Source organism: Schistocerca piceifrons, chromosome 2 (genome assembly GCF_021461385.2).
Source record: "Schistocerca piceifrons isolate TAMUIC-IGC-003096 chromosome 2, iqSchPice1.1, whole genome shotgun sequence".
NCBI classification, from domain to species: Eukaryota; Metazoa; Arthropoda; class Insecta; order Orthoptera; family Acrididae; genus Schistocerca; species Schistocerca piceifrons.
The window spans coordinates 703,462,886-703,477,192 of NC_060139.1; the positions used below are offsets into that span (position 1 = coordinate 703,462,886).

At 38.9% G+C, this 14,307-nt stretch overlaps 1 protein-coding gene across 1 annotated transcript in view; it reads left to right on the plus strand.

Annotated features, from left to right (window-relative positions):
• Positions 1 to 14,307, plus strand: part of LOC124775764 (zinc finger CCCH domain-containing protein 13-like) — a 265,138-nt gene that overhangs the window by 177,900 nt on the left and 72,931 nt on the right. The window contains 1 exon segment of the mRNA XM_047250596.1: positions 172 to 357. Within this exon segment, the coding sequence (XP_047106552.1) occupies positions 172 to 357 (186 nt within the window).

Here is a 14,307-nt window from a genome sequence, read left to right on the forward strand (position 1 = left end):
AGCCTTGTTTTTCAACCAAGGTTGAGTACATCCATAATTGAAGACAAACATATCTCATAATGAACGTCACACTGTGTGACACACAGTGTTGCAATGCACTATTTTGCTGAACTATATACTCTTGGAGAATGAACCATCATTTGTTTGATGAGGACTTTTATTTGTAAATAGGCGGCGTGACACAGGTTTAGATACTCTGCGTGGCCGGGAGCTATGGGAAGGACCACGTACTGATCGTGATCTGCTATACGAGCGAGATGATCCGCGACCTACTGGCCCAACAATAAAGGGACGTGACTGGGATGCACCAAGAGACTATACTGAGGGACGAAGGGAATGGGACGGCCGAGGTGGAAGGTGAGTCACAAAAATTGATTTTGTAATGGTAATTTATTTAAAGCTTTCTGAAATATATTAAATGTACTTGTCCGTTTTGTAGTTAGTTAGGATAGCTGCATTTTTGCAGTGCAATTAATATATCTTTAAAATTTGTTCTGATATTAGTGGTCAGTTGTTCATTGGTACAACTCATTAATAATTTCAATTTACATCTGCATACAATGCAAACTATTGTGAAGTGCTTGGTAGAGGGTACTTAATTATGTACCACATGTTAGAATTTCTTCCCAGTGCAGTCACATATGGACGCTGGAAGAATGACTGCTGAAATGGGTTATGTGGCTGCTGTAACAAGTCTAATTTTATCTTTTCAGTCCTTATGGCAGCATTATGGAGGAAGATGAAATATATTTCTAGATTCTTCACATAACACTGGATCTTATAACTTTGTATGTAGGCTTGTGTGGGATAATTGGTGTCAATCTTCAAGTGTCTGCCATTTCAAGTTTATCAGCGTTTCCATGGTTTTCTTATGTTAGTCTGACAAACTTGTCATCATTTGTGCTACTCTTCTTTCTATATTTTCAGTATCCTCTTGTTAGTTTTATTTGATATGGGTCCTACACACTTTTACAATATTCTAAGATGCAATACACAACTGTTTTGTAGGCAGTTTCCTTTCTAGACTAACTACATTTTTCCAATATCCTGCCAGTGAAATGAAGTCTGCCACTTGCTTTATGTATGACTGTATCCATGTGATCGTTGTATTTCATATGCCTTCCAGCTGTTACACCCAGACATTTGCCATACAAATTCCAGTTGTAACTCATTCATATTATAGCAATAGGGTACTATTTTCTTTGTAGACCGAGATAATAAGATCCATATAAGTCACCCAGCATTTTTTTAAAAATCTTCATCATAAATTTTACTTTTGGTACGCTCTATGTAAATAAATCAAATGAGTTGCTGAGCAGTGGGCAGGCACTGGGAACTCCTGACAATTCGTGGCTCAGCTCTTTTCCTGTATGTAGTTAATAGTGATGTATCCTTACATAGTAATGTATTCTGTCTTGGATCTTCCATTTATATATATTTTCCGCCAATAAACAATTAAGATTTACTGTATGATTTGAGTTCAGCTTGCTGCTTGTACCAATTGAGGGATGTTTATTGGATATTAATTTTGGGTTTAAATTTTGATATAGTTATTCCATGCTCTCATTGCTAAACTGACATTAACTACGATGAGCACCATGTGTTTACTATATATCATTTTAATAGTACAGGGTGATTCAAAAAGAATACCACAACTTTAGGAATTTAAAACTCTGCAACTACAAAAGGCAGAGCTAAGCACTATCTGTCAGCGAATTAAGGGAGCTATAAAGTTTCATTTAGTTGTACATTTGTTCGCTTGAGGCGCTGTTGACTAGGCGTCAGCGTCAGTTGATGCTAAGATGGCGACCGCTCAACAGAAAGCTTTTTGTGGTATTGAGTACGGCAGAAGTGAATCGACGACAGTTGTTCAGCATGCATTTCGAACGAAGTATGGTGTTAAACCTCCTGATAGGTGGTGTATTTAAACGTTGGTATAAACAGTTTACAGAGGATGGGTGTTTGTGCAAAGGGAAAAGTTCTGGACGGCCGAGAACGAGTGATGAAAATGTAGCACGCATCCAGCAAGCATTTGTTCGCAGCCCAGGAAAATCGACTCGCAGAGCTAGCAGAGAGATGCAAATTCCACAATCAACTGTATGGAGAGTCCTACGAAAAAGGTTAGTTATGAAACCTTATCGTCTGAAATTGGTTCAAGCACTGTCTGCAGCTGATAAGATTAAAAGAATCGATTTCTGTGATTTTATCCTTGCTCAAATGGAAACAGATGAATCTTTCGTTTCAAAGCTTGTGTTTAGTGATGAAGCAACTTTCCACACTAACGGGAAAGTCAACCGTCACAATGTCTGTATATGGGGTACTGAGAATCCGCGGGAAACAACTCAGTATGAACGTGACTCGCCTAAGGTGAACGTTTTCTGTGCCATTTCAGCCAATAAAGTTTTTGGTCCCTTTTTCTTCGAAGGTGCTACTGTAACTGGACTACAGTATCTGGAGATGTTAGAGAATTGGCTGTTCCCTCAGCTCGAACAAGAAGCACAACAATTCATATTTCAGCAGGATGGAGCGCCACCACATTGGCACTTATCTGTCCGTAACTATCTGAACGTCAACTACCCGAGGCGATGGATCGGCCGCCAGGCAGCCCGTGACAGAGCACTTCATCACTGGCCTCCAAGAAGCCCTGATCTTACCCCCTGCAATTTTTTCTTATGGGGGTATGTTAAGGATATGGTGTTTCGGCCACCTCTCCCAGCCACCATTGATGATTTGAAACGAGAAATAACAGCAGCTATCCAAACTGTTACGCCTGATATGCTACAGAGTGTGTGGAACGAGTTGGAGTATCGGGTTGATATTGCTCGAGTGTCTGGAGGGGGCCATATTGGACATCTCTGAACTTGTTTTTGAGTGAAAAAAAACCTTTTTAAATACTCTTTGTAATGATGTATAACAGAAGGTTATATTATGTTTCTTTCATTAAATACGCATTTTTAAAGTTGTGGTATTCTTTTTGAATCACCCTGTATTGTCCGTTGGTACCTAATGCAGAAGGTGAAGTGCTGGTTGATCTGTAGACTGATGTCACAAGGGCTATAGCACCAAGGAGTTCAGTTTAGGCCTTTATTTTACAAAGGAATGCCATACGGAGTTGTGCAAAATTAATGACAGTAACTAAATTGCTGACATACTGTAAAGTAGCTGTTAGAGTGCAGCACATGGCTGTGTTTTTCTCTCATCTGTTCACAGGTGGGAAAACACACACACTACCAGGAGAGGAGGGGGGAGGGGAGAATTTATTGTATTATCCAACAAAGCAACTGGTTACCTGGCCAGGGTGGTAGTATCAAGGAGAGGCAGCAACTGCATACGCTCTGGTATCCTTACAAGTGGATGTTGCCCCATGATACATGTCTGTATTTCAATGCCTTGCGTAGCACAACCAATAAATGTAGGTGTGCACTTTGGCATGACAATACTGTTTGGTCAATATCATTTTACCAGCATTTATTCACAGAGTAATATTTATGAATCCATGTTACGTTTAAATAAATCACTGACCACTTTCATTCTTATGCCTCATATTCTCATAAAATCTAATATAATTTCCCTTTTTTGGGACTATGTCATCTTGTTTGTACATGTTAACTTGTCTATTGAAATACAGTTTAAAAACAAATTTCACATTGAGAACAATTAAATTGGTAGTTGAAGAAGGGAATGAATCCAAAACCTCCTTTTGTGACGTAATACAGATAACTGTCTCTCATTCTTATTTTTAATTTTGTCTTAACCAGCCCGTTGTATGAAATTCTTTACATCGAGCTCCCTCATATCTCACTACCTTGGAAAGATGAATTGTATCATCCTAAAGAACGTTCCACGATATTAAAATCTGAGGATTTGTACCCCTCTTCAAACTGATTATGGTGTACGTATTAAAAATTGATATTACAGCATCAGAAATAGTTATATTTTCACAAAACATTCATGATAGAACATATACATAAACATATTACTCAAAGGTTTTGAAATCATTATCAAAAAATTTTACTCTGAAAATCATGTCCTATACTTTCACCATCTCCTGCAGTAGCTAGTGTTGCTCTCATCAGCACCTCCTCATGTAATCGTCAGTACTCAAATCAAAAGTACATAACTATCTTTCATATCACCTGAATCTTCTTGTCTTGTTTTGCGATTTTCCCATACACCATATCAGTTGGTATGTGGGGCACTCCTATGTTGCCCTTTTGCAGCAGGAAAGTGTTTTTCACTGCAGCTTCAATGAACTCACAAGGGAATTGCCCAATCTGACAAGTTGAAACCCATCTGGAAATTGTTAGTACAGGAAGCATACACCGAAAGAAACTCAGTGTTAGAATTTTAGTGCTAAGTCATACTGCTAGTATTAAAAAATCCACCAAATTTGTAGCTCCCCAAGTGAGCGGTGACTGGTGAAATGTACAGCTTTGCCGTATCTGTAGCAGACAGCACATGCGCAATGTGGCGAGCCCATGTCCTTGGTTGATGGCACAATAGTAAACAGGTAACATGGCACAACACGATTGTAATTTGTAAAGTGAATTTAAGTTTCCATTGATAATTTCTCTGGCACAGTCATTCACTGTTTCTATTCACTTGAATTTCCAGCTCATATTCATAATAATTTCATAATAATTGGCAGTTGTCTTTGCAGTATCACTAAGTGTTAACAATGGAGGTTAACTGAATTAATTTTCTTTTTGATTTCTTGGTATATGCTTGCTAATAGCATCTCTGTTGGTGAAGGCTCCAGAGTTCCACAGTAATGAGGAATCCAATTTCTATTTCCAACCTGGAAAAAATGAAATACAAAGAATGTGACACAGTCGAAATCACCTACTTCTGAAGACTTACATATGTGTTATTTATTAGTTAATTTCGTGGACATTCATTCCAGTGACATTTCGTTAGAAATTGTGTAAACAGTGAAGAAAGAGAAAATAACTCAGACAATCCTGTTGATTGTGGTTTGAACACTGATTGTTGTGTTAATTAAAGTCCACAACAAAAATAGAATACCTATCAAGCCCAAAGAAAAAAAAAAATACTGTAATAGCTTTTAGTGAGAAAGAAAAAACCTGTAAATTTTTTGGTTAAATGAAGGAGGGAGAAAATGCTTAAACGTAAGCAGTGTGCAAAACTAGTTTCATTTTGTAAAATCTGTATGTGAATGTGAATTGTGTAAATGGAAGAAACATTTACAAGAAGTACCAAATGTGCTCCAAAGTGAAACACGTGAAAGTGTGAAAGAAAAAAATTCGAAAGATTTAAACTGCTCATGAGAGTCACTGTACCATTATCAAGGGAGATCGACGAGACTGGGTGCTCTAAATTGCAAGGGTGATGAATATTACTGATTTCCAGGCTTCTTCGAACTGTTTAAACAGATTCAGGAAATTATACGGAAAGAGGAGTCCAAAAATTATGAATTTTGCCTCAGTTAAACGTTTAGAGGAGATTTCATTAATAGATACTGTAGAAAAATTTGTAGCTGATGTGAAGATGAAGCGTCTTATTATCCCATAAAAGCTATATATAAAGCTAATCGGTCAGGTTTCATGCAAACCACACTTTATCATTTCAAGCGAAAAAACACGGGGTTGTTTGTGCAGTCTGTGAGTACTATGACACATGTGTATACAGTGATGTTAGTGATTCTTATCAGTGGATTGCTGTTTTCACAGATTTATCTCTGTCTTCATGAACTTCAGAACAAATTAGGACAAAAATTTAAAAAAAAAGGACTGTTTACTTGCAAAAGTCTTGTAAACAATGTAGCAAAATCTGGAAAAAATAGAAGAGAATAGCTTTCAGTGCTACATCTGAAACATCTCCTTACCTTGCGTGGAAAATAATTAATTTCCTTGCCTAAATAAAACTAGCAATTTCTGTGAAAGCCTGAATGCACTAATTTTTCTTTTATCAAGTGTGCCTGGTGTAATGAAAACGTTTGTTTTCTTCACATTTTGTGACAACTACAGCAGATAAACAAGGAACTGTTTCTTTGTTAGCAAAATATACATCATTCACAAATTATGATAACAACTGTGCTACAGGAAGTGTTATAAAATATTTAATGGCAACAAATTAAGATCCCTGTTGATGGAACACCTCTGTAATATGTAACATCATACACAGCCTTGACTTTCTTTGCCCTGCTAGTTATTTGTGTAAGAATTGCATCTAGAACAGTTTAGCTATCAATATAAACTGCAGGTTATTCAAAAAAGTAGTGATTTGAGACATTTTTGGTTTGGTTTAAGTGCTGGAAAATTCATGTGTGTGCATTTCGCACTTCACGCCATGTGGCACTGTTTTCTTTTGTCACAGCTGTGCCTCCTTATTTGCTACATCCTCCTAGAAGAGCTGCATCTGCTTATTTGCCAGTTCAGACAAACGGGGTGTGCATTGCTGTCATAAGTGGTTCTTCATACATCAAAAATGAGTAATTTTAACATTTTTTCGATAATACGGTGTCCTTAACAGCAAAAGTTTTGACAGTGCATTTCATTCAGTGTATTCTTCCTGTGTTAAAATTTTCAGGGTGGGTTTCAGTGTGTCAATTTGGACCATTCTCTTGTCAAATGCTTTTCAATAACATTTAGGTAAGAACTATTTTAACTGCATGTATTTCTAAATCAAAATTGAGGACTTTTCCAGAGACTTTGTAGTCTTCCTGTAGAACTTGGGCCACTGGTTGTTTAATATTTAGGATACTTTCAGCAGAGATTTAAGTAACATTGATATCTTCCTTGAGGATTGAATCAAATCATTTTATTGTTGTATTGTTTAAATTCTGTCTAGTCATCTGATTTTCCTTCTTGTAGTCCCATAATTGTGATTACATCACAGAAAGTACTGATAAATCTTCGTAAATTACCCAGTACCAACCAAAGCAAGGAGCCAAGTGTACTAAAATGTTGTTGCGGTTTTGACTTCTGGAGGCATCATTGAAAAGGTGAAGTTCTTTAAACTCAGGGTCCATGTTGCATATTTTCAACCACAGCATGCAACATACTTCATCAGTCCACATTTATCTTCTTCTGCATAAACATAGAAATTGGCAGAATCTTCTTACATATAATGTATGGGGAACATTTCCTGAGAACATTTCCTGAACAGGTTATTTTGGTAAAAGAAGGTTTTGCATCTAGTCAAATACAAGTGCTCCAACCTTCGAGACATTATACAGTGCCCTTAAGACATCTACTACGCAGTGGGCTCAGAAGAATATAAATATGAGGGATATTATGAATATTTCATGCTCACTTTATCTTTCGAGCCCACAAGCAGAATTGAGATAGATATAGATCTTCTCCCACGCTTAAAGATTAACCAGTATGTTAGCTACATTTTGTACTCAGTAATGTATAACCTAATATGCACAGAATGGAAATTCCTTGTGATCCTTATTTTTCGTTGCAAAGTATTTGAATTATGTGCAGTGGGGTACTTAATTACAAAATATTGCAATAACTTTGACCACCACCATACACAGTTCATTACAAAGCTGACTAATGACATGAGGCAATGAGTAAAATCAAAGTTTGTACCAAATAGTTTATTTTTAATCATTTGAGAAAGATTGTAGGGTAGCCAGTGGGCCTGTGACATTCTCTTTGACCTTGGTTTCCAGGCTGTGGCCTCAGATTTTCTTTGTTTGCACAGTGCATGTAGCATTAAGAGAGAACCTTACATGGGGAGAAGCGCTGATGTTATCGTAGAAAACGTGGGAAGCTCCCTGCAGGGAAGTAGGCCAGCATTTGATGAAGCCTGTGTGGGAGCTGTTGCAAGAGCTAGCAAGTAAGCTTACAATGAATCTTACTCCGTCTTAGATGGGCTTTACCACTTGCTGCACTATATTTGACTCCCACAACAATAGAAATGTGGGCTGTTTCAAGAAGCCTAACCCCACATGCAATGTTTAATTGCGATATGTCTTTCCTGACAATTTCAATGAGTTCTTTAGTCGCAGCTGTCTACAGATTTGGAGTGACATCAGGAATTTTGATGCCTCTCTTAGTATTCCAGCCCCACAATCACATATTAATAAATTTGAAGTCCCAGTTTCTGTCCGGTGTGCAAATACAAAAGCCGCTATAGGTTTGATATTTTTTTTTTTTTTTTTTTTTTCTTTTCATTGCGGCCAAAAACACAATCAAATTTCTGCCAAATTGATTGAAGATTTCAACTTCACCTCTGTCATTAATGTGTAGTCACATTGGTTCACATTGCACTGAATTATGCCCATGGTGTTAATTATGCCAATAATATTTACTCAGATGCGCACTTTAGCTGATCCCTCGAGCATTACAAAGCATTAAGTGAGGGTAGCAGTAACATGCAGTGTCAGTTCATGCAATTGCTTTAATTGATTACAAGTAACTCAATTTGTCAAAATTTGTGTAGTTATATTGACACTGTCTTTTAACTTTTAACCACAAAGTAACTGTTAGTTTGAATATATGCAGATGTACCCATGAATAGCACCATTCATGCATGCGTTTACCTTCAAAGTAACTATTGCTGTTGTGAGTTTATGTAATGGTTTTTCCACTGAGTAGTTTCCCTAACCAGCATTCCATCCAACCAAACCAATTACAACTTTACCTGAAGTTGCTCACATCTTTGGTAGACTATGCATGGCTTCTTTGAAAAGAATAGCTCAATAATATCACTTGGGTTGAACTGCACACAGCTGCTTTCATGCCCAGGGGTGATCTTGCTGGAAATAATAACCTGTCATTGTGATCCTGCTGTCATATAAGCTATGCATTGAATAGAATTGTGGATTAACAAAATAAACACAAATCTTAAATAAAAAATGCTTGAAGAATTAATAAAAAGGGTTTTATTCTTATGTTAGTAATTGATGTGGATGGCATCAGAGAATTCTGTTGAATATTCTTTATTCAAGAAAGTATATCTCAGATAAAAGGAAAGTGGTCATATGATAACCAGTTATACTACAGACAGAATGATAACCTTATTAAATGCAATAAAGTTGTGTTGGGAGCATTGCGAGAATGGTGGCAGAATCCCTAAGCTAAACAGTCATCAAAGACATGCAAAAAACAAAGTACATTTCATGATCACAACATATGAAACATTCACCAGCTCAAAATAATTCACATTTCAGAATGAGGATTTACCTATTAACACATGAGAGATAACGAGTATGAACTCATATTGTGTCTGGTCTCAATTCCATAGCACAAGTGGAAAGATCAAGTACTGCACTGGAACACATGCAGATCTCACAAGAGTTAGAGGCCCTCCAAAAGTTAATGTATTGTAGCCAACATCCACTGCCCAGAATCTATCTCCCACAAGCCAAATAACGCACGTCACCACAGACAGGCCTGCCTTCCACCAGATAACGTAAAGTTCTAATCCCTCCATTGAGCAGGCCACTTGAAAAGAGTCTGTCTCCACTTGACACCAACAGTTCTCTGCCACTGTTCTTGTTGTATGGTCTGAAGACTATCCCCACCAAAAATCCATTGTTCCTATGTTTTACAGACATGGTTTTAACTCAACTTGACCACTTTCTGCACTAAGCTAATATAATACAACAGTATTTAAATAAAAGACATGTTATAAACATTCGGTCACACTCAGACCATTTCCAATAAACATAAATAAAAGTCTGTTCATAAACAAATAAGTCAGCATTCTTGCACAAGTGCTGTCCCTTCAGAGTGGGACCGTCCATGTTCGCACTAGCATAGGGCCATCTCAAAAAATACAGCTGTCACCCCTGCTAAAGTTAAGTAATTCAAATTGAGCAGTTCACAGGATGTGGTTCTATGACATTGTCTGTAAGTCTGGGTGAACACAGTGCTTGAAGAAACAGCGAGTTGAAGGCAGAAGGAAAATCTGCCATGGGGGGAAAAAATCTTTGTGATGGTCAGGATGGGTTGTAAGAGTAGTTAATGGACTTCCTTGGTACAGATAATGCAATGGTAGGGTTATGTTAGTAGTGGGTACATGTAGCTGGATACCAGTGTCATTACCTCCGTTTGTCATAAAGATGTCAGTCCAAATCACTGCAGCAGCACAGAGCATTGCTTTGAAGAGCCTCTCTGCTGCAAACTGTCACTGTGTCAGTGGCACTGCAGCAATCACTATTTTGGCCCCCGTTTCTACTTGTGTGTTGTTCCAGATGGACTGCGTCGTGGCTCAGCTGGCATTGCTCAGCCTCCCAGAACCTCAGGCAATTGCTTGACTTACCAAAGGATGTTGCTGCAGGTGTCGTCCATCTCACCAGGCTACTTCTGTTGGATGTTTGTTGGTGTTTAAGCCACCCGTGGTGAGGCAGCTGTGGTGGCCAGAATCTTTTTCATCATCATTTGCCTGAAAGGCCAGTCAGCGAAAGGTGAAGGCAGATGCCTTCTGTTCGTTGACACTCTCTCCTTCATTACGCTCTGGGGATGGGGCACTGATAGAGGCAGTGTCTTCTGCTTCAGTATGGTGATGGTGTTCTGTTGCCACACACAGTTGCATTGGCTGTAGGCAGACCTCTTCTGCCTCCGCAGCCAGGGTGGCCCTGAAAGTAACCCTCTCTGTCACTGTTGTGGCTTTAAAGACTGCCGTAGCCTTATCAGTGACATCGCACAATGTGGCATTCATCATTCCTTTACTTCATGTTCTCATGCTCGGGCAGCGTTTCCCGTCCACTCGCTTGTGGCTGGTCCCCCCCCCCCCCTCACCATTGATGGTGGTCATTTACAGTCAGGGGTAACTGCTGCCGATTCTTCTGTCAGCTGTGCCAGAAATCAGTGTGTTGGAATGCGTCGTTTCCTCTTCACTGGTGTGACATTGTGGCTGAAGCCACCTCGTTGCTGTCGGTCTAGTTACAGCTTGAGAAATCTGGGCAGCCTTGCCAGTTGGCAATATGGGACCCACCACAATCGGTGCACATTGGAGTTTATTTTTTCCTTATACCACACGTACAGCTGTTATGCTCACCTGAACATCTCTTGCACCTCATAGCATAGGGGCAGTGCTTTGCCACATGTCTATCTCTCTGGCACCTGAAGCTCTAGGACTCAGGATCCAGGCTTTGGGGAGGGAGAGCTACCACTTGACAGGGAAGGCTAGGAGCTTCCTTAGCCTGAAAATATCACCAGTGTTGGCTGCCATTTGCACGATGACATTAGACAGTGGTGGCCTCTTCTTATTCATGTTTACTACATACCAGAAGCCAGCACAGACAGGCCCTTCCATGACTGCTTTTATATTGCAAATCCAAGGCAGCTTTCAGAGGAGCACCTTGGTTGCCTTCTTTCACTGATTTAGTGGCGCCCTCTTCTTCACAAACTACTGCTACAATATGGGCAGCAACAATTCTCTTGAGTGCTCTGAAGTCAGTCATAATGTCTGCATGCAACTTGAATGTGGTATCAGATTAAACAGACCCAACACCAAACTTGAGCTCGCAGCAGTTGTCCGTGCTGTTGTACAGCTTTGTCCAACCTGTGCCTCTGCACTGGATGTAGAGAGAAGGAACTGATGTACTATGATCATTGTCTGATTCTGTTGATCATCGAGGTTGCTGAGGATCATGACTGATGACCCCCTTCGCTGAGCCAGTTTTCCTTTGTCCAGCTCATCTGCCCATGCTGTGGTGGAACACGTGACAAACTTTGCTAGTTTCATGAGAATCACACAACAACGATCTGCTAATGTGTGATTGTTGCAGCACGAGCCCGCCTTCTCAGCTCTCATTCAGCTGTAGCGGCACAGCATGCAACAGCAGTGCTGCACTAGCTATAGCTGCTCAGACTGAACTCTTGGGCACACAGAACTCTAGACATAAGAATGGTAAATGGTAGCATGTGAGCTGAATAACATCAGCTGAATATGTTTTTTAATTGTCAAGCTGTTACTGTTTTGCAACTGGGTGTCAGATATCGGGTTTGGGGTTGGGGTCAATGATACTGGTATGATGTATCCTCCACTGTACACTGTGCGTTCCCTGCAGAGTACATTTTGGAGTGATGTAAATCTGGATGGGGAGAGCAAAACATTAGTTTCTGCTGTTTTTAGTCAGACAAAAAAAAAAAAAAAAATGAAGTGTGGCATGAAAGAACAGCTTGTCATTTGCAGTCTCATATTCAGGATTAACTGATATCTTATAGTTGGAGCCTGGGGAATGTCACAGAGACTTCTGTGGTTTTGGATATGAATTTATTGATCTGTGCTGATGGCCGGGCAGCAAAAGACTATTGTTTACTTTAAGAAGACTCTCAGCCTGATGAGTGACAGTAATAGCTGTATTGATAGAAATTGAATGGTCTCCATCGGTACCGACAGCTGTCTTGGCACAGCCAACCTGATCAACTTTAACTAGTAGATAGCACTGTGTTCAGTATACTTGTAAACAAAAGCACATGTACCATGCTGACTTAAAGATCACAGAATTGTTAAATGTAATTGAGTCAGTAATGGTTGAAATATATTTATATTTTCAATGAAGAGATGCTCTTTCCACACAGTATTTAAAGCCAACATTGGTAGTGACTTTAAACAAATAATAATAACCATCATAATCTTCTTCATCATCTGACATTTAACAGGCTCTGTTGACTAAAGGCTTCCTCCAGCCTCTTCAGACATTACTATTATATTACAAATCTGTAGCAATATTGATCCAGGTTACCCTGCATATTTTCTCATGTCATCTATCTACTTTGCATTATGTCATTTCTACCTTATCTTATGTCTTGGAATCCAGTAAAGAACATCCTTCGTCCTTCAACCAGTAATTTACCTGGTTACAAGTCCCGCCCACCTCCCTTTCATTGCCATTACTGTCATAGTTACATATCCAATTCTAGTGAATAAACTGATTTGTTTGTTTCTTTTCCTGTCCTGCACAATAATTTTCTACGTGCAGCCCTCCATTGGTATTGTTTTGTTATTTTTCTCATTTGTAACTGCCAAAAGTCAAACTGGTAATACACACTGATTATAAGCTTTACATTTCAGAAACTTTGAAAGCTTCACTTTGGAAACTCTTATTTGATTTTCCAAAAGATCTCCAGGATGCTTTAATCTTCTGTCCATCTAGCTGCTGTCTTCATGTCCTTAAATAAAAAAATACTCATCAACTGATTCTATGATTTCATTGTTCATTTGTGCTAAATTCTTTTTATTTGTTGATTATAAATTAATTGTCGAAGTTTACATGCACTTGGGGCAAAGAGTAAGGGTTATTTGCAAATACCTCCCGAGTTTCAGAGACTACTACACAAAAACTACAAGACAACAGCAAAATGACACATATAAGTGGACAGAACATCTCTAGAAGTTTCAGTTTGTAATATGCACCATGATGTAGTTGTACAGGGGGCAGCCCTGTCAGAAAATGTAGACAAATCATTGGCTCCATATTGTGGCATTAAATTAGTTTGTGCCTGCAGATATACATCCCAACAAACAGATGTCCAGAGCAAGCTGCAGTCATGCCTTCTCATGCAGTTAGTGTCAGGGACTTCAATTAAGTGCAAGCACGAATTGACGTTTGCCACTTCACAAATGGTGCTATGTTGAGCACGTGTAATGTGAGCTAAATACTTGGAGAGCTGCTCTATGCACTATTGTTGTTTTGGTCTTCAGTCTGAAGACTGGTTTGGTGCTGCTACCCATTCTGGTCCATCACAAGCAAGCCAGCATTCAAGCATTGTTCTTTCTCTACAATTTTTACCTGTCACACTTCCTTCCATTACCAAACAATTTCTTGATGCCTCAGGATGTGCTCTATCATTGGATACCTTCTTTTATTCAATTCATGCCATAAATTTTTTTCCCAATTTGATGGAGTATCTCCTTCTTAGTTATTTGACATACCGTTCTAATCTTCATCATCTCCATCATTATTCTGAAGCATAACATTTCAAGAGATTCTAATCTGTTCTTGTCTGAATAGTTTGCTGTTCATGTTTCACTTCCAAATAAGGATACACTGCAGATAAATATCTTCAGGAAAGGCTTCCTAATATTTAATTATATGTATGATGTTACCAAGGTTTTCTTTCTCTTGCCGTTGCTAGCCTGCATTTCATGTGCTCTGTGCTTTGGCTGTCATCGATTATTTTGCTGCCCAGGCAAAGGAACTCGTAGATTACTTTTGGTGTATCATTTCATAATATAATTCCATCAGCATCACCTTGTTTAAGCTGACTATATTCCATTACCCTTTTTTTAATTTTGTTGATGTTCATTTTATCTCTTTCGAGACACTATTCATTCCATTCAACTGCTCTTTCAAGTCCTTTGCCATACCTGGCAAATTTT